A 24,485-nucleotide genomic window follows, 5' to 3' on the forward strand; every position below is an offset into this window, starting at 1 on the left:
CTGTGAATATTTTCATACTACGATGCCATGCAGCTTTTTTTTCTGTAGTATAAAATAATTAACTAGATTTCAAGACTTTGAGTCTCACTGAGCTGGATTGAGAGTTTCACTTTTACTCTTTTAATATTAGTGTAAGGCTTTTCAAGTTCTAGAACCTGCACCTGAACTCATGCAAACTCATTCAAATACAACAGAGTTTCATTTAAAAAGCAAACAGTATCAAAGTCATCTCTGCTTGGCACTGCATTTCAGAGGTGCAAACCTCACAGGAGCCTTTCCAAGAAGCACCTAACATTTCTGAGAAAAATAGGTATTACCTGTATTAAGTGATAACTATCATATATCACACTGCAATCAGCACAGTTTTTATTGATTAATTTAGTTAGTTTACATTCTACTCACAGAGTGCTTAAGGTTTAGGGTTTGGTCATGTATCCGTACACTGCCTCCGCTGGTCACCTCTAAGTTGCACTGGTGTCAGGATGTGCACGACTGGCACTCAAACTAATACAGGATAAGAGATGCAGCCATAATATGCATGCAACCGTGTAATTAAAAGCAAGTATATTTTCTGCCTAAGAGGCCATAGCAAGCATCACAAAGCTCAAGTCTGTGGCTACGAGCCAAAGCAGTCTCAGGGAAGTTTATGAAACTGTCACAAGGCATAGTTTTTATTAGTGATTTTATAAATAAAACTCCATTTTCTGTTGGTGTAAAATAACAGCATTATAGAGTAATAGCTCACGACATTGCTAGGATTCTCAGGAGGTAATGTAATTTTTCAATAGATTAAAAATAAAGCCTGTGAGGCAGCTAGATAGGTTTCATTTGGGTTTGTCCCTATGAATGGGGTTATTTTTTTTAATAAAATTAAGGTGTTTGGGGTTGGGAAACGTGAATCTAAAGAACAAAATGTAATTTTTGGACAAAAGGGTTCTTAAAATAAGGTAGTTAAACACCAAAATGCTATTTATTATGAATATACCACAACAAGTACTGCAATACAGATTCTGTATAATGAATTTGTGCTTTCATGACACTACTTTTTTTCAGATTTTCTCTTTTTAAAATTATTCTATTATCCTTGTGCGTGCGTGGGTTCTCTCTAGGTTGTCCGGCTTCCTCCCACAGTCCAAAAACATGACTGTTAGGTTAATTGGCTTCTCTAAATTCTCCTTAGGTGTGAGTGTGTGCATGAATGGCTGTTTGTCCTGTTTGTCTCTGTGTTGCCCTGCGACAGACTGGAGACCTGTCCAGGGTGTACCCCACCTCTCACCCAGTGAACGCTGGAGATAGGCACCAGCACCCCCCGTGACCCCATGAGGGACTAAGTGGTTTGGAAAGTGGATGGATATATGGATGGATGTAAAATTTAAAATGCTTTTAAACGCCCTCATATATCTGGAAATGTATGGCCTCTATGTTTAATTTTGGTCATGTTTGTCATGTTTTTTGTAAACAGGGTGTCTCTGTTTGAGGATTACTGAAGATATCCGACAGGAAGGAGACCCCAGGCAGAGCCTGAAGATGCTGAAGGGTGTATATCTAGCCCTTCTGGTCATTGAATGCTTTAGGATCCCCCAAAGTGAGCTGGAGAGTGTCACAGAGGAAAAACAAGTCTGGGTTTCCCTTCTAGATCTGCTACCAGAAAATGGATGATTGGTAACACATTAAGCTGGCTAAAATTATATCCTAATTATGTGGGACAAATTATGCCCATAATGGCAGAGCCAAACCCAGGATCTAAGCCAAAGTAGCAGTCTATGGGTTTAATTATCTCAAAACAGGTTGACAAATGTACAAGGTGTATTTACGTAATATTAGAACTGGGGTCACATTTCTTACACTCTAGTGTTTTCAAACAGATTTCAGTAATTCCTAGCTAGTGTTTGCTGTTGAACACCACATTAAACGTATTGGAAATGAGAAAAACAGCTGTTGAAGCCTGTGTATATTTGTAATAACATTAAATTCATTTGAAGCTAAATTTAGCCACCACACAGTTTTTTTTCCGGTATTTTGGTAATCCTTATATACATTTTTTATATGTAATCCTCATTTATATATATCGCCTATTATAAATTTTAAATATTTTGAAGCCTAAAATATTCATCTCATGATTCCCAATAATCAGTCTTGCAACAGGATGGTTTAATGACTGTTTTGTGGTGGTGGGCTCCACTGTGTGCAGAATTGTGATACATTCTGCTGCCTTTAATACAGATCTCCTTTTGACTCATGGTTTAACAGCTGAAACACATTTGTGATTGTTGAGTTGTAAATAGGTATGTGACTTTCACGCTAAGCAGCTTCTATTGTCTGTCTAAAGTGAAGGTTCCTGGAATACTAGTTAACCGCAATATACATATTTCTCTTAATAAGACCAGAAAGAGTGCAAACATTAAAGCAGACAGCGTGAATAAAAGGTTTTAGGTATACTGCTTTTTGTGATCACATGACTTATAAAGGAGTCTATTCAAATTCAATATAGGATCATATGCATTTCTGTGACATCACCAGCAGTCCCGTTTTAACAAACCAGCCACCTGTATAATCTGAAGTGTGGATGAAAACACTAAAATGACTCTTTATAGCATGCTACAATAGATGACTAACCACTGTCCAACCTAGTTTCCATTAAACTGAATGAGCCTCTGATTTGGATAAATTGCATTGGTCTCTGTATAAAGCTGACTGGTATCCAAGAGTGCTGGGTAAATAAATGAACATTTATTGAAAAGGGCAGCAGTTTTTCCTGCCATTGGTGCTGGGGTAAGTGTGATTTATTGCTATTCATTGTCTGTCATGTACTCAGATTCCTACTGTAAGCATGATGTACTTATCTGACTGTGGAGTTTGTGTGTATTAAACCAACACATCTCCTTTTAAAAAGTTGTTTGTATTTAGACAACACTCTTTGAAGATTTCACAATTGTAAATGATGCATAATATGAACAATATGCTGTAATATGGCCTATATTACAGGTATATCACAGTAATATAGAAAATCACAAATATGTTAATTTATTCCAATACAATTCAGTTTATTAATTTAGTGCCAATTCACAACACCTGTCACCTCAAGGCCCTTTACAAAGTCGATTCTATCGAATCATAAAGACAGATTAGTTAAAAGGTTTTGTATCTGAGAAAACCCAGCAGATTACATTGAGTTATTGACTTGCAGCATTCACTCTTCCTAGATGATCATGTAGTGGACAGTCACCTGCATTGTGTCATCGACTTTACAGCAATCCCTCATACCGAACATGCATGTAGCAACAGTGGAGAGGAAAACTCCCCTTTAACAGGAAGAAACCTTCATCAGAACCAGGCTCAGTGTAAATGGCCTTCTGCCACGACCAAGTGAAGGTTTGACAAGACAGAGTAGACACACAAAAAGAACAATAGTAGTAGCTCCATTACTGGCTTCATCTAGAAGAGAAACGTAAATAGGGAGAAAAGTCTAAATAATGTTTTTGAAGTCTAAATGATGTAAGAATGTAATGTATAAAATAATTGCACAGATTCAGCCCAAATTAGATTACAAAGGACTAATTTCAAAGCATTTTAAACTCTGAAATGTTACGTTATGACCATGCCCTGACCTATACAATCATTGCAAAAACATTTGACTTCATTGATTGCCACTGATAAGCCACACAGTCATTCCTAATGAATGAAAAATGTTGCTAGAGAAAAGTGATTCACAAAGCATGAACTGCATCCTGTCCTAAACCTCCTGGAGAATATAGATTGAATTAGGTCAGGTCACATTGAACTCATTATCCCAGACTGGAAAACTTTACTATGGCCTTTATGTTTTTTAAAGAGAACAATGATTTCCTCTTTGTGTACCTCTCTGTGAGTACTCTTTGTAATTATAAAGGCCTGAACTTTCATATCAGCAATTGCAAGCTTCAATTCCACCACAATATTCACTCTTACTTCAACATTCAGGAGCATGCGAAACTAAATGTGTTAGGTTTTAACAATGGAGACATTGTTCAAAATGCTGGGTATTAATATTCTTTTCATGATGCACCTGATGTGTTATAGCTGTTTTATTCATTTTATTTCAAGATAAATGTGAGATTACCCTAATTTATTTCTCACCAAAAATATTTTTTGGGTACATTTTGCATAATGTCTCCCGTTTAAATTGTTTGGTTATATTCCTCAATTTTGAATCAAAATTTTTGATCTAATGTGAACTATGATCATCAAAATCAATGGAAATAAATTATTATTATAATTATTATGTTTTATTAAAGGGTTTTTTCATATTTTCTAGGGTACTTTTCATTGTAACCATTTTCATTGGTGTTCCATTATAGTATTTTATGGGTTTTAGTTCTTCACAGTTTTATTGGGACATCTTTTAATGTTGGCAAGTGTTTTTCTCCTCTAAATCAAAGTATATTAGAGAACAAAGATGTGTCCTTTCGCAGTAATGCTAACCATTCTTCACTGCTGTTTTCTGCCTGATAAACTAGCTCACTCAGCACTAACATTTTCTCAGTAGTGTCTGCGTACATTACACACTGCTACATCTTGCTTGATAAGGCCAGTTACCACACTACAGATCTTATGGTATCAAAGCTCAAAGTTGCAGTCGATTTCTAAAGTGGCTTCGAGAGACATACTCTACGATGCAAATTACTAGTTTATTTGCCTCTGAGATTAGCAGAGGAGAGTACTGAAAAGTACATGCTCCATCATGTGATGTGTCAAGTGGATCTAAATGTCAATAAATTGTGCCCACCCTCTACAAATTACAAGAAAGAATTTGTATTTTTTCATGTTCTGGGAATCCTAAAGGTCATAACCAAACATTCATAGCTGCGATAGCTGTGTGTAAATGTGTGTGTTTTGACCAGTGGAGCACTGAAGAAGAGACAAGCCACTGCTATCTGCTTGACATTTCTGTCAGCAATGGTATTTGAACTGCTGGGTAGCTTTGATAAATACCACCGCTGTCACAGGTTCTATTTTAATTACACCTGACTAGGTCTTTCAGGAGCTCATGGATGAAGTTAATTAGCTCACAGGCAATCGGGATAATTCTGGTGCAAGATGGTAGCATATATGCAGGTTCTTTTGTGTTTTTATTTATTCACTGCCATTTTAACGGTCTTGGTGTATGCAAACTCAAAGAATTAACAAACAAGGGGGGAAAACCAGACATGAGGGACAGGAAAAGTCAAGTCTCAAATACACAGTGCAGTGTTGCTCTCTCACTGGCCCATGAACAGCACTTCTTTCGAGGTATTAGAAAAGAAAAGTATGGGCCACTGTGTTCAGTACAATTACAGTATGTGTTGCTTTGTCATTATAAAAGCTGGTGACTGATTGATTTATCAGACTCGTAGTCCTAAAAAAACAGACCCCAACACACAATACAATATGACATACACAATAATAAAAACTGTAAAAGACAATTGTACCAGTGCTTCCATAGAGCTGACAGGTAATGCACAGCACTTACACAGGAGCTCACCAGAGTCTTGATAAGAGTGTTCTTACAGACATTTAGATGGCACACAAACCTGTGCAACAAATTTCAAATGAGCGCAGGGAACAAGTTCACATGAGCCTGACTGAACAGCAGGCAGCTGTTTTTTTTTCTTTTTCTTTTAACATGTCCTGTCTGGCAGCGTAGCATTAAGAATTGCCAAAGAGAGCCCAACAGATTTTGCTTTCACAAGTGGAGCTTTACTGCTTTCGCCATAGTGGTCCACTTCATTTATATATGCAAAAGCTGTATTAGATTTTACATTCAGCGGACACAGAAATGGGAAGGTAGAAGAGAAAAAAAAAACAGACGAAGAGAAAAAGATGGGACAAAATGCTAAAAGGGAAAAAAGGTGAAAGAGAAAGAGGTGAGGAAAGGGAGAAAACAATATAACATCCCATGAGTCTGCTTCTACACCTGAAAAGAGAGATATAAAAAGAACAGCAAAACCAACCGATAAAGTATTAGAGGTACAAACAATCCACGCCTTGATAACATCACTGAAGAATACACAGTATTATTTAATATGCAAACGTATAAAGTGACAGCTAAAGCTATTAACAGGGGTTTTCTGTATAGAAGTGAATCTGTAAGCACCTTGCCTAAGAAAAAATGCTTAATAGTGGTTGTGAGGAGCCAAAGACTCACCCCTCAGAGCGCTGAGGCAGACACCGGGGAAACCAGAACCCCAGATGCCCAACAGGACCCCCAAAGCAAAGGTCCCCAAGAGGCCAACACAGCGATAGTTACATCCCCTATCCCAGGGAAAAGCAGACAGGAGCCCCAGGAAACCCCCAGCAGCCACAATGCAGAGGTCCACGGAAGCTCCGCCAGCAGCCAGCTACGCCGGAGCGGATCTAGCCATGGGCCTAGAGACCCAGGCACCGCCACCCCAGAGGGGTATCCAGCCCCCAGACCCGGGAGGTGAACCCCAACATCAGGATGGCTGAGACAACTCACCTGTATATAGGTTGAATAAAATTGAGGACCACAGCCACCTGACAGACACCTTTTTCAACACGAGATGGTGGTCCCCCACTTAACCTGCATCCTCTGACTTCAGTACAAGTAGGCCACGATTCTTATTATACTATCAGACACATTTCTTTGTTTTTATTTCAGAAAAAGCTTGCAGTGGTTCACTCAGACGCCTTAGATGCATCAATAAACCATAACAACACAGAGGAATTTTGTCTGACATACTCTTGTGTTGTCTCCTCTAAACTGTATACAGTATACACAGTATACAAGTTTCTAACTTTTATTTAAATCCAAAACTGATTATCAGTTGTATTTATGTAGTGGCACAGGCGACTCATCAGTATTTTCTCAAGGACTTTAGCTATAACACTAACTAAAGCTATCGGCCTGTAGTTATCCAGGATCCCAACTTTTCTAGTCTTGTCCTTGACGATAGGCACTAAAGTGACAGATAGTAACAAGTCAGGAAGAAATACGTGGGTCAAGAACCCAGTGAAATATATTGCCAGCAGTACAGCAGCTTTTGGACATGCATATTTCAGATGTTCTGCCATGATTTCATCAGAGCCAGTAGCTTTGTTGTCAGACAGATAATCTGTTGCTTCCTGAACTTCACATGACGTAATGGTCACTGCAACCTGATTTTCAATTCTTCCTATTTTATTTTATTTTAATCTCAATCAAGTTTTGTTTCTAGAGAAAACAATACCCTAATGAAACCTATCTGATTTGCATTTAAACAACACAGGAAGACACAACAAACAAAACACAGTGGATCTTCACTTTCCTCCACATCTACTGGAGTACATAGGGTCTTAACCAGGCTAATACATATTTCCCAGCATTAGTGTTGCAACCTGGGACAGTTTCACACCACAGCTGCTTGATCTGCTTTAAAGAGACCAGAGTTTGTTTCCCTGCATATTCCTCTAAGCTTAGTGTGGGCAGCTTCGTCCGCTTGCAGGTTCACTTACCGTGGAAATGAAAACACAGTATTTAGCAAACCAAAGAGAGGAAGCGACCTCTCTCATACATATGATTTGCAGGGATATATTAGACATAGCTGAACACTATGTCTGACACAGATATCCTTAGTAGGTTGAGATTGATAACGGGAATGGTCAGTTATCTCAGGGTAGCATGCACACTTAGACACTCTTGGACACCATGCTATTACACAATCTCTCAGATAACACCTATAATGACACATTTTCTCCTGACAACACATGAGGAGTGTACAGCCTTTGTAGGGGTGTGTGCCTAGTGATCTATAAAAAGTTAATGTAACCAACCATCATTCCAGGCTCTTCTTCATCTCTTTCTCCCACATCAATACCTGCCAAGATCCTTAACGCTGACCTCTGTAACCATTTATCTGGTTAAAAGTGTTAAAGAATAGTTTCTGTTTGAGAGTTGTTCCTTTTTTTTATTTTCATAGTTTTATTTTAAGCGTGATCGCTTCTGGATAAAAGGACCCAGAAAGGACGCAGAGGCATCTGACCGCCGACAGGGTGTGCTAGCTTGAACAAATTGGTGGTTCTGCTGCGACCCAGAAGCAAAATGTCACTTTTGGCTAGGGGCCACATATGGACATCACATCCTGCAGCCACACACAGCTGTATTGTAATATCCTGTGCAAACTGTTTTGTATCTTTGGATGCAGAAAAATGGTTCCGAATAATTGTTTGCAAACGTGTAGATGAGAGTGATATGCGACCATAACGGTGAAAGACAGAGGCCTAGCACCCCCTTCTGAAGATATAGTCTAGGAGAAGTAGGTTTGAAGTTTCTTTATTGAATGTAGGGGAAAATATTCTTATAAAAGTGACATCCTCAAAAAGAGCATGTTAGATTGGCTTTTGTTTAAAGTCCAGGAACTCTTCATAAAATAGTTCAAAAGTGACTGAGATTGGGTATGCTGTTTAAATGGCTCCCACAAGCGTAACATTAAGGTGACGAACCAACCTGTTCGGCTTAAGTACTCATTAAATCTACTGTGAAAAACACCAAAACAAGCTACATATGAACAAGATAAGTTCTGGTGTCTGACAGATAAAAAATAAGCTGGAACGGGTACTCTGTGCTGTCCTTCCTGGTTGGCCAAAAGGAGTTAAGGCGTGTGAGTTTGAGAATGGCTCCTGTGTCAAAAGCAAATAAGTTCCCGAAGTGTTCCTTATGCGCATTCTTGAAAACGGAGGAAAAATTAGGACGCTTCCTCCACAAAAATGCTGAGCACCATCTAAGACTGAATGATCAATGGTGTGGAAAGAGGAAAGAAGAAGGCTTTTTGAATTTCTTCCTCTGCTTTAAAATAGCATCTCTGAAATTCGGTCTTTCTGTTTTGGGGTCATCCGTTTTAACCTGACTCTAGCCATATGGATTTCGCTCCGCCTAGCTCCACTTACATTCATCTGGGACCTCTCCCATAGAGAGTGATTTCTCCAACCAATTTTATTGTCTAGCCAATCAGGACGCAGGGCTGGGGTTTCATAGGTGTGACATAGTGGAGAAGCGACCGTGAAAAAAAAACAATGGCGGCTCGCATCGAGGAAGCAAGCGTTAAAATTGATGCTAATATTTCTTCCGTGTTGTCCAATCTACCTAATATTGTTTTATTAAAAGAACATCAGAGAACGGCTCTGAAGGCTTTTGTACAGGGAAACAATGTTTTCGCCCTTCTCCCGACCGGATTTGGCAAGTTTTATTTTCCAATTTGGCTTGTCAGGTAACCTTAAAGGAGCAATAAGCAAAAGTTCCCTACTATGAGCTGTTGAGCAGGCAGAAGACCAGCATGAAATGAAACCACAATGAAATACTGAAGAAAAATAAAGAAATAAAGAAACAAACATGTATCTGCTGTTACGTTTGTAACGACACAGAGTCACATCCGTATGTGCACAACTGTAAATAATTGTATTCTATACTTTTCTCTATTCCGACCCTGCATGAATATGTACAATTTTCCTACTTGAGAAAATAAACTAGTATTTTCTGTTGAATTCTGTTTAATATATATAAATGTACACTTATGCCTTTCCTAAATCCAATATCAATTAAGATCAGAGTAGAATAGCGAGAAATCTAAAAATATGTCAGAGCCAGTAATTATCATCAACTTTACTGATATTTCTCATTGTGATGAAGTGGTACGGAATCATAAATTACATTTTTTTTTTTTTAGCATTTCTAAATATTTAAGGTGAAAAAGAATTGATGAATGCTTTTTGTGGCCTTTCAAATTTTATCAGTGTCCTTCATTACAACAAGTTCTCGCTTAAATAGGAAAAATAGTAGAGAGCAATCTTGAGGCTGTACGGTATTCATGACAATTCAATTTCAATTCAAGCCCCCTGACAACTATAGATAAAACCGAGACCGGAGTCCCACTAGCTCTCCCCTGCATATGACAAGGCAATACTGGTGATTAAGTGGCTGGTATAATTTAATGAACACAAAGCCATCCAAGTGGAAGGACATTTTAATTGAAATCTCCTTCTGTTTAATAACTTAACATATTCCGAGTGAGACACTCTTCAAGAGATATTTTAACTGAATGTGTATTCAGCAATAAAAAAGGGAACTCTGTTTCATTTATCCACACTGGTCTTTAACTCTTTAGAGGCATGCTTATTTTACTTTGCACAATTTACTTCAGGTGAAATCACATTGTTTTCTGAGCGCAACTCACCCCTCTCCTTTTTTTCACCCTCCTGCAGTCTTTTAACAGACACCAATGAGAATAGAAAGCTCTGTTGGCTCACTTTCACCTACTTAACGGCAAACATTTCACAGGAGTCAAGATCCAAGATCTTTTAAAGGGTCAGTGTGTAACTAATTTGGCTTTTAATTTGCAAAAATCAAGTATTGCTTTTATAAATACATATTCTGGCAACATCTAATAACATCATATTAAAAATGAAAGCGTTCTCATAACTTAGAAATATCGACGCAACAAGGCACTTCCCAGTGGATGCACTGACACCTATGTATTTATAAACTACTAATTCTGATTTCAGAAGCTGAAAGGGGGCAAATTCGTCATACACTTTTTTCCTATCTTCTATGGGAGGACGTGTTGTTGTTAGAGGAGTAGAAAACAAGCGAATATGAATTTAGATCATTCTGTTTGGCGTTTTCTGTTGAAATGGAGGACCATCCATAATCTTTGCCCAGCGAGAGGGAAGGGAAAGTAACCTAGAAAAGAAAAATAAATAATAACCGGGAGAAAAGGTAAGCCTATATCGGCGCAGTTATTATTAGCAGGCGGAGACAATTCACGAGGGAGCGCGGACTCTAAACTGATGCGGAGGTTGCAGGCTTTCTGCTGGACAGCAGGTAAGTTAATTCAGTGAAGTTTATTCTTGCCGTTATGTCAGAAACATGTCAGTGTAGTCCAGCAACCACTCTCTCCCTCTCCCTCTTAGAGAGCATGTAGGAGGGAGGAGGAGGGATATCACATTTGTTCACTGTCTGTAGTGCAGCACCAAGACTGGGTCTCTTGTGTTTGTAGTCGATTTTTTAGAGCCCAAACAAGCGACTGCACATTCAGAAACCCAAAAACTGTGACTCATGGAATTCACAAGCGACTTTTAGACTAGCGGACTTGGCAACAGTGCCGAAAACCATTTCACATGATGACCGTAGCTGTTAGCAGTAGCTAATACATGGAGGACATGCTGACATTGTCAAATTTTTTCTGTAGTAGTTATTGCGCGCTTAACGGTGAGGTCGATTGTAATTAATTTAGCGCACCATCTAAATATCTTACACACTGGGGCATTAAGTCAAAATAACTTCTCTTTCAACAGTGTTATTCTTGCAAAGGTGTTTTTTTAAAAAATACTGTTATTGTTTTTTAAGTCGCCCAAGAATTTGTAACTTACTTGAAAACAAAAGCGGCAGTGCATTTTTTATTCCATTATGGGTGCCTAAATGGAAAAAATAAAAATAAAACTTAATAAAACACCTTGGTGCAATGTATTACCAAAAACAATAATTTATTATCATTTCTTTTGCAAAGATCATCATTATCACACACCTTGCTACAAATGTGTCACATATGCATTACTCCATCAGACATTAACCAAAAACGTACAGGTTTATATTTCAAATTTACAATACTTCAGTTAAAAATTCGGCATTTCAATGAGCACTGTATGCAATACGGACCTAGAAAGACGTCATTTGATTAAAAAAAAGCTTTCGTTTCCCCAGTTCTTAAGTGTTCTGAGTCCTGCTCAGTGGCAATCATCCCAACACTAGTTTAAAGGGCAAATATCATTCAATTTCAGAGACAGAAGACCTAAACATCGTTAAAGAGTGGAACAAAAAATAAATGCCGAATCAGCCTGTCTAATGTTTTTGATACTGGATAAATGATTTTAAAACCCACTTTTGCTGATGTAAGAAGAGCCTTAGCAACCATGCTTCTTTCAAATGGAAAGGCACTTCCATATATGGATGATCCCATATTGTCTAGAATAAGACTAAGACCATTGTTGTAAATAAAAAACGGATCAAATTTGACAAAAACAAATCATGTCAGCAGTGACATGTTAAATAGATGGAGAAAATTAATATTGTTAGCGCTCTTACTTTATTCAAAGATTCCAACTTTTCCTCAACCGCTTTAAACAGTGTTTCCTCTTTTTTGGCAAACAATTGGAAACTTAGCTTCAATTGTAAAAACAACCCAAGGCTGTTTATCGACACGATTATTACCACTGCCACGTCAAATAGCTCTAGCAGTGAGTTGGCAGCCAAACCACCAAGGCGACTGCAGGCGCTGTTTGCAAGAATGTTTCCCAGGAAAAAAGAATGTATTCCAGAATAAGAATCATTGTTTTATGTTCTCTCCCATCCACCAAATGTGGTATTTGTTTGGGTGACGTTTTAGGGCTAAAGGACATGTTGGTGAGGCTAAATTATCTTACAGAGTTAAAGTGATGTGATGGACGACGTCTTTGAAATAAGTGAAATATTCTGATTGTTTAAAAAAAAAAAAAAAAAAAACTTCAGCTACTTTTACTCATTGCCTCTTTGTTTCTCACAACCACTGCATGGTACGATGATAAAAGAAATTGCTCAAATGTCACAGTGGTTTTTAGAAAAGGCAGTGCTGACGCTTGTACACGTCAGAGTAACAATGCTGGTCTGATCCAGGGCAGAAACTTCAACATCTGTCAAATTTGCCAGACTGCCAGAGTCTCAGTGTTATTTTCTTCTTATTTTGTTAAAGAGTCATTCACCACTGTGGCAAATTACAGACAGACTGGTCTTGGCACAAAGAGCTTCTCCAAGATACTACCACCCAGACAAGGATTCTCCTGACTGTCTCCTCCTAACTTGACAAATGACCATATAAATCTTTACCTTATGAATTTCACTCCCACCTGGAGGCAGCACTATCACCCTCTTTTTTGGTGACCATTGTGTAATGCTGCATTAATGACCACATTCAATGTTCCAATCATAACCTCATCACTTTTAAGCAATTATTTTGCTTGGCTGCCTTCTGCTTCAGTATCTTCCTTTTGTACTTTAAAAAAAAAAATATTTCATTAACTGTAAACCTGAATGTATTTAAAGTTGATAAAATAATGATATATGCCCTTTAAATGTAACTGCAAACATAATTCACAAACATCTTTACAAAATCTTTTAACATTTCAGATATCCAAATACTCCAAATAAATATGATATATTGTAAATAAGACAGAACAAAACCTCTTGGCTGCAAGATATAAGATAAGCAATTCTTGTGAGATAAGATCGACCCACTAATGCATCATTGAGGTTAGACTTTTTAAGGCTATGATGAGGAAAAGGAGTTTGAAATTGATGTATAAAAAATCCCAGCATGTTAAAGGTACAGGCATGTTTATCGGCTCTTGAATATGTATTGAAAAAAGACATGTTTCAAAGATTTAAAAAAATAACATAATGGTATTTTAATGTCTATCTAATCACAGTTTCTGAAGTTTTATGCTTTTCTAAAAGACAAACAAGAAACCACACTGGAAACTGAATCTGGTCTGAAGAATTATTTAATACCATTTAGAAATCTCACCTGTTCTGCTCAGGTGGCATTTGATGTGCTTTCCTGATCAAAGCTGAAGTTTTTCCTGTAGGGGTTGAAATATTTCCCGAGAATCCATCAGCTTGGCAAAGTAAACAGAAAGAAAGACTAAGAATTCCCCACTGATTGAAATGTAACGGGCATGTTGTTTTATCTCATGGTAAGGGCTGTATGCTTTTATGAAATAGAGTTTCAATCACTTCTTTGTTTTCTGATTTGAGGTAGTACATAAACTGTTGCTGTGAAAAATCTAAATGAGCTGAATAACTATCAGATTGGTAAAAAGGCATTTTAAATGTTTTGATTCATTTTATTCGCATTAATTGATCAAAATCTTGAAAACAGAGAAGAAAAAAATCTAAATGTATTTATTAATTATTATTATTATTATTATTATTATTATTATTATTATTATTATTATTATTATTATTGTCATAATTAAAATTAACAGTTAATACAAACCAAAAAAGGAAAGCCAAAAGCTTAGATGGGAAAAGTGCAACATTTTTTGATGGATAATTTCTTAGGCTGCTTTGGTTTTCTCCAATAGTTTAAAGACATGAATGTCCTAGTAACTAGATTATTCTACGTAGTGATTTGGTACTCTTTTCCCTTGGATGTAATGGCTGCCTGTTCAAGAGAGTACAGGTCCTGCACTGCTGACAGATTAAATGCAAGAATAAAATAAAAAAAACAGAACAGAGTTTGGCTGTGAAATGAGGTTTTTTTTTAAGTTACTCCCCAAAAGTTGTTCAGTTTGCAAAGGTTTTTGCTGCTTAAACTAAAACATTTTAGCGTCGTCTCTTTAGGAGAAGTCTAGTTTGTTTGGACTTCAGACTCTCGGCCCAAATTTATTATAAACAGTGATGGGCACAGCTAACCAAAAAGTTAGCTTCACAAACTCATAGTGAAAATATTAGCTGCAGTACTATTAAACCGAATATAAATAAGGAAAAATGAGGAAGCAAAGGCTAGCCGCTAACCAATAACTAATGGCCGTCACTCACATGGCACATGACGTGCGCAGGGATGCATGCTTTTTTTTAGCATAAATGACCTTTAAATTTTAACTTTTGCATAGCAGTGTTAGCATTTCATAAGAATATTCTATCCCTCAGTGAGCAGTCAGCTGTATTTTAGAAAACACATGGGAAGCCAGTATCTGTGTTTCCATCATTGTTTTTTAATGTGCATTTTGAAATATCGCATGAGAAAAGGTTGATGAGGACGGCAAAATTTGAAATAACATCTTCTGTTTTACAAAAAGGTTTTTTTGCATGCTTGAGGTGGTTTTTGGATTTTGCGGAAAAATAGGTAATATGCATAATTGGAGATGGAAATGCATTTGCCAAATAGGTTCTGATGTAACGGATGTTTAGCTCACATGACTAATCAGCTGTCGGCATCTTCCCATAACAGTTTCTAAACTTAGTGTCAACGATAATGTGATAAACAATAAGTTAGCACCACAGTTGTCTGTTTTTGGTTTTATATTATGGACAACAAGAACGGGTTTCCTGCTTGTTCCTTATTTGAGGGGTCACTGTTAACTAAGATAGCTGTAAATTAAAGATGTACTGTCAAATTTAAAAATAAAAGGATTCCGGACTGTGCCCAACACTTATTATAAACATTTAATATTTAGTACTGTTTTACCAGGGGTGCTGATAATTGTGGAGAGAACAGTGCATATGAAATACAATTGTTGCTATATATACATCACTCGCTTGTTATAGAGACAGAGTCAATTGTTGTTGGAATTGACCAAGCAAAATTTAAATATACTCAAATTTAGTAAAATCTTTTGTGAAACAGCATCAGAAGAAGACCATTTCTTCAGAATGTCTTCAATTCAGGAACTCCTAACTTCATCAATATACATTCTGGATCATAAGTTTAATATCTTAGGAACTGTTTTGTAATCAAATTTAAAAGCTTTTTATCAATCAAACTGTAAAGATTTATGTAGCTCAGTTAAATGTTTGACTTTCTGGATTGTTCTTTACTCGGCAAGAAACATCTTTTCAGCCACATGTTAACCACACAGAGGAACCCGATCGTCTTCAGCTCCAGATCACAGGCACATCAAATCTGTTGACTACAAAAAAAGCCTTGAAATCATAAACAAAAGAAAAGTTACCAACTGATCATTGAGAGCTTTGTCAAACAGCCATATTGAAATATAGAGTTTAACATAAATATGAAAATAGAATTGAAAAGATAAACATGTTTAGAGTGAAGTATTAAAATAATTGTCATAGTTTCTTAGAAAATGTAATCATTACCAAGTCATGTGAAAAACAATTTGGAAAAACATCACTAAAATGTCATGACGCCACTGATAAACTCTTTAAAAATGCTTTTTTTTGGATATAAAGAGTGAAAAGTACTCCTCCGACTGTCCACTTACAAAAGCCACATTTAACGAGGCAAGTATGTTTTACCACATGGGGTAGAATGTAGGCTGTCTTTGTCCTATACAGTAGTGACTGAGAGGAAGGCGTTGTGCACCTTTGCTCCCTCAGGGGCTTTAGTGCCATGAGTCATCAGCTCCTGGATGGTCATCCAGTTGTCCAAAATCTTCTTATTGCGTTTCTTCAGCATCTTCTTGTGGCTGAGCTCTATAATACTGACTTCCTTGCGCCCCTCACTGCTGCTTTGAGGGTTCTCCCTCAAGCTTTCCAGCCGACTGCGTTGCATGAATTCTCGTCTTCTTCTCTGTTCTTTTGCCCTGACCAGGTGTTGCTTCCTTTCTTCTTTGCTCCAGTACCTTCCCATCTTCATCTCACTCATTGCGTCGTCATCTGTGGTCATTCCCCCACTGCGCTCTTCTTTAATCTTTAAGGCCCGCTCCCTCAGGATCTTGTCTCTCACGGGCCTCTTGGTAATGTAGCGGGTGCCGTCGCTGCGGATTTTGACCTTCCACTCCATCTTGGGCTCGTTAATGGGTCTCTGAGGCTCTTTGCAGACACTGAGCAGACTGAGCTGACTCTGGGCATACTCCACAGCTGAACGCTGCTGGATCAGCTGCATGTAGCTCTGGTAGTGGCGGGCATGGGCTGGAATGTTGGCCTGCCTCTGCTGGGAGCTATGAGAAGGAGAGAAGTAAGGAATCCGAGGAGTGCATTGTTTTAACTTCCTTTTGTTCTCCTCCTCAGCCTGAGGTGTTTGATCTGACTCTGAAGGGTTACTGTGGTCAGGGCTGCTGCTCTTGCCCAGAATGGGCGTTCTACAGGTTGGGATCGGACTCGGGCTTGAGCTAGGGGAGTGACCACTAGCAAGCCCCCCACAGAGGTTCCTCTGGTTGGTGAGACTAACCATTCTCTGGAGAGAGTGCTCTGGGGAGCGGTCCATTGCTAAAGGAGTGCTCCGAGAACTCTCTGCAGTGTTGTAGGCACTGGAGCTATCCTTGTCCGACTTTTCCATCCTCTCGTTAATGTCACCCAGCTTACCCTTAACGGACTCTCCACGGCTGGGGCTTTGATTTAGGATGGAGGCTGCAGAACGTCCCATTAAGGGAGACTGCTGACTTCTACGTAGCTTATGGGCCTGCATGATGTTCTGACATTCAAGTTCGATGCTGCGCAGCTCCTCATTGAGCATACGCAGCTCATGTTGCATGTCACTCTGCTCTGCCATGGTGCACTCGATAGTGCTACAGCGGCTGTAGAACAGGTCATATTCGCCGCTGTTGCGTATCTGACACTTTAGCTGCAAGAGTTGCTGGAAACGATCTCCCTCTGTCTCATCGTTGTCCTCATCGTCTTTGTCCTCCAGATGTTTAAGACCAGTTGAACAATGCGAGTCCTGGCTGTCTCGTAGGCACCGGGACAGGCGTCTCTGGATTTGGGCTAAGACATTATGGTCTGAGTTTTCCTTTCTCTCTTTGCGACTTTGCAGACTGTCCTTTGAGTAAGAAAACGTTGAACAAGAAGGCTTGTCATCTTCTGATCTCTGAAATTAGAAATACAAAATAACAGAAAGCAATGAGGGCATGATACTTTCAAAATTGCAAATTAATATTTATAATAATTTGCATTTAGATTTTGCAGATTTCAAAAACAATAAAATTTCTTTAGTAAATTCATTCTCGGGTATTAGTTGGGATACTGATATGCCAATCACAACATTTTTAAACGATCAGTAGTGGAGTCTGTAAACTCCTGGTACCTGTTGTTTTTACAATGTTGGCTGTGAATATGGTACCTGCACCTTTAGCTGCATGTGGATGACCGGGAGTTATTAACAAACGTGACTTTTTGTATGCATGGCCTGAAAAACTGCATTATAGTTCATGCACATTAACAACAAAAATGACTGACTTTGTTGCTAGGAAAATGTAGTTGGGATTATATCCATTGAGACTTCTTGTTTTTGAATGGTAAAAGTGAAAAAAAAAGTTTATCATTGTGAGAAAAGGGTCACACTGAGAAATAAGACAAATACTGAAACATGCAATCATTTCACTTCCAGTGACAAAGATGTATGTATTGTATTGTTGAGCGACAATGACTAACAAAAATACAGCAGGCTGAAAGAGAGACCTGCAGGCAGGCCATCCTAAAATCAATGTGAGGGTAGGCCTGCTAAAGCTTGCATTAAAATATCTTGAGGTTTTGGTGGTGTTTTACAAGACTATTAGGTAGAATATATAAATTCTGACCTGTTAATGTTTATATGTTACTGTTGCTTTTCATTTGTTTATTTAGGAAAGTAGCTCATAACTACTAGAAGCTCCTGTCTGTTGAACTGTAGCCGACTGAACCAAACTGTTCTCAGGATAACAGATCATAGCCTTCACTAATATAAACTAATGAATAGAACAACCACTGACATTGGCTTTTGCACTGTTCACCGTTATTCCTTAAATCTAATTTTTTTCTGATACATAGACTCTTGATGTTAATTTTTGCCATAGTAAAGTTGAAATATTGGCTTTTGGGACCAAAAAACGGGCGTGGACTGGTTCTGTCTGTCAAACTTGAGACATGCTGTGGTGGCCTATTACTAATAGGGGTGCTTTTGCTTGAAATTCTGATGGAATTTCAAGAAAAAAGTTATTGGTGCTTTTCCATTTTCCTGGGGCTTTAGTTTCACGGTTAAAATGTCCTGGTCTGAGGTAGGACTTTTCAACAAGGCCTGGGATTTGTTGAAGAGGTGGAGTTGCAGTAAGAAGGTGTATGTACAAGTTAATTGATTTTTTCTCCCTTAATTTGTCACAAAACAGTGTTTTAAGGTGTTTTTCAGTGAGAATGTACACCTGTGCAGCCAGTTCATCAAGAAGATGAGCCTATTTTGAATCTGCTTTTGGAGTTTTTGGAGCAGCAGAGCTCCATTTACAGGCTGGTCTCCTCCATGGTAACTGTAGAGGGGGGGGGGGGGGGGGGGGGATCCCAGTTACTGTAGCAATTAGTCGGCCAGGCACTCTGGGATTTCAACCAAGCTGTTAGCCGCCCGTAAGCAGCTAACGTTGTGGAGTGTTAACGCTTAATAATTTTCATTTTTTATGGTTTTATGCTGACAGCTCTGCAGGACAGGAGATGTTTGGATACAGGTTGCCAAAAGTTCCCAGGGATCCTTTCCTTTCCTGCCTGCATATGCCACTGTCTCCACTGCCTGTCTACTCCACTGTCTACTCATATTCTTCTTCATATAAATATTTGCTTAGAATTAGACAGTCATGGTATCTATCCTTATACCTGCAGATTGTTTATCTGTTTTTTCCTAATAAATGCATTTTTCACTAATGACATTTTGTGTGCTGTAGATATCCATGTTTTCGTGATTATTATTATACTAAAATAAAAAAATAATAGTTGTATTCAGTGTTTAGTAGTTATTCTAAATTAATCATGTAATTGTAAAACAACAACTGGGCAGAAGCAGGCTGGTAAAAATAATAAGTACAATAATTATTTTAACCTTTCCTGCTTATGAATCCAGGGAATTCTTATGAAATAACTAAAGGAATAATGCAAATAATTAATCAGCCATATAACTCTATAGCTGAGCATAATCTATTATTATTTATCAGTTGAGACAAAAATAATGTATTAACTAATAGTCCTTTAAACACCTAAATTAGTTATAAGAAAGGCTGGATAGCACATACAGAATGAGGACATAAGGGGCATTTGTGGGGTCAAGAAAACTGTGGTTAGATAAAATGAATCTTCTTCTTTAATTTACAATGGTGTCATGCAAAATGAAGCACAATTACTGATTCAAGAATATAAGAAGTGGGCATTGATGACCTGACAATTCTCCATAGGTTCTATCCAACTAACCACTGCCCTTAGAGATTTTACCAATGTTTGAAAAAAAGAGAAAAAAAAAAACAACTTTGGTTATTGGCCCTTAGTTTCTTATTACCATCAACTTCCCCATTTTTACCTGCAGGATTTTTTCAAAGATTTAAAGACAAAGGAACACAAGGCAACATAAAACTCGTCCTGCTTCCTTCGGTCTCAGTGAAGGCAAACCTATTTTGCACTGTCCCAAAGGATACACACTGTGTGTGTGTGTGTGTGTGTGTGTGTGTGTGTGTGTGTGTGTGTGTGTGTGTGTGTGTGTGTGTGTGTGTGTGTGTGTGCGTGCGTGTGTGTGTGTGTGCGCGTGGCAATGATTGTTTTACTGCTCTCATACCACAGGGATTGTCTTGTTTCTGCCATGTCTTTGAAGTTTCACTTGTATGGATTTTCAACAAATGCTCTCATCTAACCAAAACAGAATTTTAGGTTATGATTATTAATGTTTGGAATTTAAATAGTTCAGCAGTCCCACTTCATAAATATTCATTTAAACGTTTTTCTTCCTTCGTTCAAGGGGACAAAGCCAGTTTTCCCCCAGCCATGCGAAGAAAGTCATATCAGAGTTCATTGCCATTTTCAACAAATTCTGGATCTCTATATACTACCATGCTTTTGTCTCCTTTACTGGATGTTTTATTACATAAAATTGGGTAAACCCCTTTTGTTTATCAAACTGATATGGGAAAACAGAGCAAAGTGTTTTCATCACCATTGTTGCCTCTGACCTGCTGTGTTTCCTGCTCTTCTTGTAAGGCAGTTAATTCCATCTCCTCTCTCTGTTGCTCCTCCAACATTTCCATCTTCAGCTGCTCCAGGAACTCGCTATGCTCATCATCCAGCCAGGCTTCTTCCAGCTGGGGGTGAAAGCAGAAGGAAAACACATGAGAGAGGAAAATGGGGGATGATGGGGATAGGGGGAAAAAAAAAAGGAAAACCGTGATTTTTCACGGCCCAGAGCCTTGACAATGCAGTGCCTCAAAACAAATAGTTGGATTTTCCAAATGGGTGCACAAATGGGATTTCCTGAAAAATGCCCCTGTACGGGTTTAAAATTGGAAACCGCAGCTGTGTTACATATTGAGCTTTGTTACCAACAAAACTGCTGATCTTTAATTTGGGCCAATCCAGTTTGATGGCCATAAAACCACCACTTTTGACCTTTAACCTTTGTATCATCCATCAGGCTGTTTGATCTGAATCAAATGCTTTCCGTATCTGGTGACTTCACATTTATTATTAAAAAAGACACTTAATTACAAAGAGCCTACTGCTGCTTTTCCTGCTCATCTGCACTGCGGCAGAGTCCTTCTACTTACTTGTCCCTGGCCCCGGGCCTGAACTCACTCCACATTAGCATGCCATTAGCTTTTATGGCTTACCATTGGAAGTCAATTACAGTGGTGCTACATAAAAATAAAACATGATGAGGTGTCCCAGCGGTGGCTTCCACCAGAAGTCATGGGCTTGGTGGGAGGGGAGAGTTTGGCCACCCGGGAATGGGGAAGCTTGCTCTGAGCAAATAATGTTAATGGCAAACCCTCCTCGTTGTATTTTATAAATTGTTTGCCTTTAAGTCAGCTGTCGCTTGTGTCAGAATCACAAGCACACTGATTCTGACCTGCAGCTCAGGTCTGGCGACCAGCAGTATGATGTTCCTGAAGTCATCACTGGAGAGAGCAGCCATTGCTTCTTCTCTGTCTTGTACATCCTGGCCGTTAATCTGCAGTTGAAAAAAAAACTCTGATTACTTCACTCACAATAATATTAAACACAAACAACAAACAACACCTGGAAACACACAAGACCTTAACAATACACTGGTCAAAGAGGACATGCAGTATCTCACAAACATTAGTACATACCTTTTAAAATATTTCGTTTATCTTTTCAACACTGAAGATATAGGAGTAGTAGAAAAGGAGTCGAGCTTGTATGGCTATACAACTTGTTTAACATTGAAAATTTGATGTCCCCTCAAAATAACTCAACACACAGCCATCAATGTTTAAACCACTGGCAACAAGTGTTAGCACATCCCTTTGTGAAAAGGTCGCAGCTTTGAATGAGGAGCAGGTGTGTTAAAGCTGGTGTTATCGCTCTCACACTTTCTCATACTGGCGACGGGGAAGTTTAACATGACACTTCATGGCAAAGAGCTTCTAAGGTTCTGACAAAAGAATTGTTGGTCTAGATAAAGATGGCCGAGGCTAAGAGAAGATCACTAACACCCTGCAACTGAGCTGCAGCACGGTGGCCAAGAACGTACAGGAGTTTATCAGGACAGGTTCCTCTCAGAACGGGCCTCGCCATGGTCAACCAAAGAAGATGAGTGCATGTGCTCCTCGTCACATCCAGAAGTTGTCTTTTAAAAATAGACATAAGAGCGCTGCCAGGATTTCTGCAGAGGTTCAAAGAGTTTGGGGTCAGCTTGTCAGTCATCAGACCATATAGTGCACACTACATCACACTAGTCTGCATGGCTGCTGTATCTGATGGATGCTTATTCTAAGGAGCAGTGTTGTAGTCAAGTCACTATGCCTCGAGTCCGAGTCCAGGTTCGAGTCTCCAGTGTTCAAGTCTGAGTCAAGTCCAAGTCATTAAAAAAAATCCGAGTCGAGTCCGAGTCAAGTCCACTACTCATCCGAGTCAAGTCCGAGTCGAGTCACTATTGATCAAGTCGAGTCCAAGTTCCGCACTAAAGTAAGCATAGCCTACATGTTTTTAAACAAAAAAAATCCACACTCCACCACATTGCACTAATAATTTAGATATTAAAATCATACACCAAATAATATTCTGACATATTAAAATTATAGCCTAATGATATAAAAAAAGTTGTCTTTTTCTTAATTTCCGAGTCAGAATGATCTCAATGTAGGAGTCCGAGTCCAAGTTCGAGTCATCAGTGCTCAAGTCCAAGTCAAGTCACGAGTCTCTAAATTTAGCTACTGACTCGGACTCGAGTTCGAGTCTCGGACTCGAGTACTACACTGCTAAGGAGGATGCACAAGAAGAAAGCCTGTGCACATGCATCACTGGAACCATCTCACGAAGTCTGTTCAGACCAAGATAAACCTATTTGGTTCCAGTGGTGACAAGCATGTGTGGCAGTAACCATGTAAAGTGTAGAAAGACTAGTGTGCCTACAGTCAAGCATGGTGGTGGGAGTGTCATGGTATGGGGCTACAAGAGTGCTGCTAGCTATGTGAAGCTGCAGCTCATTGAGGGTAAAATGAATACCAACATGTACTGTCACATACTGAATTAGACCATAATCCCCACCCCTTCAGAAACTGTACCACAGGGCAGTATTTTAATGTAATATACCTCCCCAAGATGACCACTGCCTTTGCTAAAGAAGCTGAGGGTAAAGGTTAAGGACTGGCCAAGCATGACCCCAAACGTAAACCCTTTTGAGCATCTGTGAGGCACTCTCAGATGGAAAGTGGAGAGGCGCAAGGTCTCTAACAATCACCAGCTCTTTGACATTGTTATGGAGGAGTGGAAGAGGATTCCAGTGGCATCCTTTACTACTAAACTCCATGACCAGCACAGCTAAGGCATTGCTGGACAATAATGGAGGGCTCACAAAATACTGACACTTTGGGTAAAATTTGGAGAATTTCACTCAGGGCTGTGCTCACTTTTGTTGTTAGCGGTTTAGACATTAATTGGCTGGGTGATGAGTTATCTTGAGGGAACAGCAAATTACACTGTTATACAAGCTGTGCACTGAATACTTTATATTGTATGAAAGTGTCGTATCTTCAGTTTTGTGGGATACTGTATCTTCTTGAGGAGAGAGTGAACATTTGCTGTTTGCTCTAAAATATTAACCAACATCCAAGCTGTTATCATGGATGAGACGGCAGCGTCGTAGTGTCCACCGAAGTTTTCCACAGAGTACAGGCATCCAGCTGTATAATTAGCTGGGCAATGACAGGTGGCTTATATCTTTTTGCCTCAAGAATAATGGTCCTGTCAGTGGTGGATAATGGGGCCAGGATACTGGTCTGCTTTGCAAACATGTGCACATGCCTCATTCTGGATTAAATCAGCTGTACGACTCTTGCTAGGCTAGGGTGACCGCATTTTGATTAGCAAAAAGGACATTAGGCTCCAGTCACAAAACACTTAAAGCATACTCTGGTTACTTAAAGAACACTTAGGATTTTAACATATTAAAGGTAGGCTTTCTCTGTGTGGAAGTGAAAAATAGTTATATAAACTTCAGAATGGGTTTCATGAGTCAGCGAGTACAAAAATGACCTAAATGATAGAAATATGTTTGAAAATTAACCTGTAACAATAATAGCTCACTTTTCTGGAAAAAAAAATCAACAAAAATATTATTCTGATAAAATGCTAGTTATATTCTTTTTTTCTCTAATCTAATAATAATGTGGCAAAAAGCATATACCCCAGCCTTTATTTCGTTATTCATTATAATTTTTTTTCATCCTCCTTGTTTCCCCATCAACTTGCACAGACTTTTTTATACTTTTATGTGGTCAAGCCTTCTGAGACCATTTACAAGACAGTAGCTTAGGGATGACATCACACGACAGAAAGGCTGTCACATTTTCTACATTTCACCAGT

General features: G+C 38.7%; 1 protein-coding gene across 1 annotated transcript in view; it reads right to left on the bottom strand.

Moving 5' to 3' along the window:
• Window positions 1–11,469: 11,469 nt before the first annotated feature.
• LOC105924840 (PDZ domain-containing RING finger protein 4) overlaps window positions 11,470–24,485 on the bottom strand; it is a 35,254-nt gene continuing 22,238 nt past the window's right edge. Inside the window, exons 5-7 of the mRNA XM_036147368.1 lie at window positions 21,504–21,605; window positions 20,611–20,739; window positions 11,470–17,528 (exon numbers count right to left, since the gene is read on the bottom strand). Of these exons, the coding sequence (XP_036003261.1) occupies window positions 16,050–17,528; window positions 20,611–20,739; window positions 21,504–21,605 (1,710 nt within the window). The 3' untranslated portion in view covers window positions 11,470–16,049. The remainder of the gene's footprint in view (window positions 17,529–20,610; window positions 20,740–21,503; window positions 21,606–24,485) is intronic.

This window comes from Fundulus heteroclitus, chromosome 2 (genome assembly GCF_011125445.2).
Source record: "Fundulus heteroclitus isolate FHET01 chromosome 2, MU-UCD_Fhet_4.1, whole genome shotgun sequence".
Classification (NCBI taxonomy): domain Eukaryota; kingdom Metazoa; phylum Chordata; class Actinopteri; order Cyprinodontiformes; family Fundulidae; genus Fundulus; species Fundulus heteroclitus.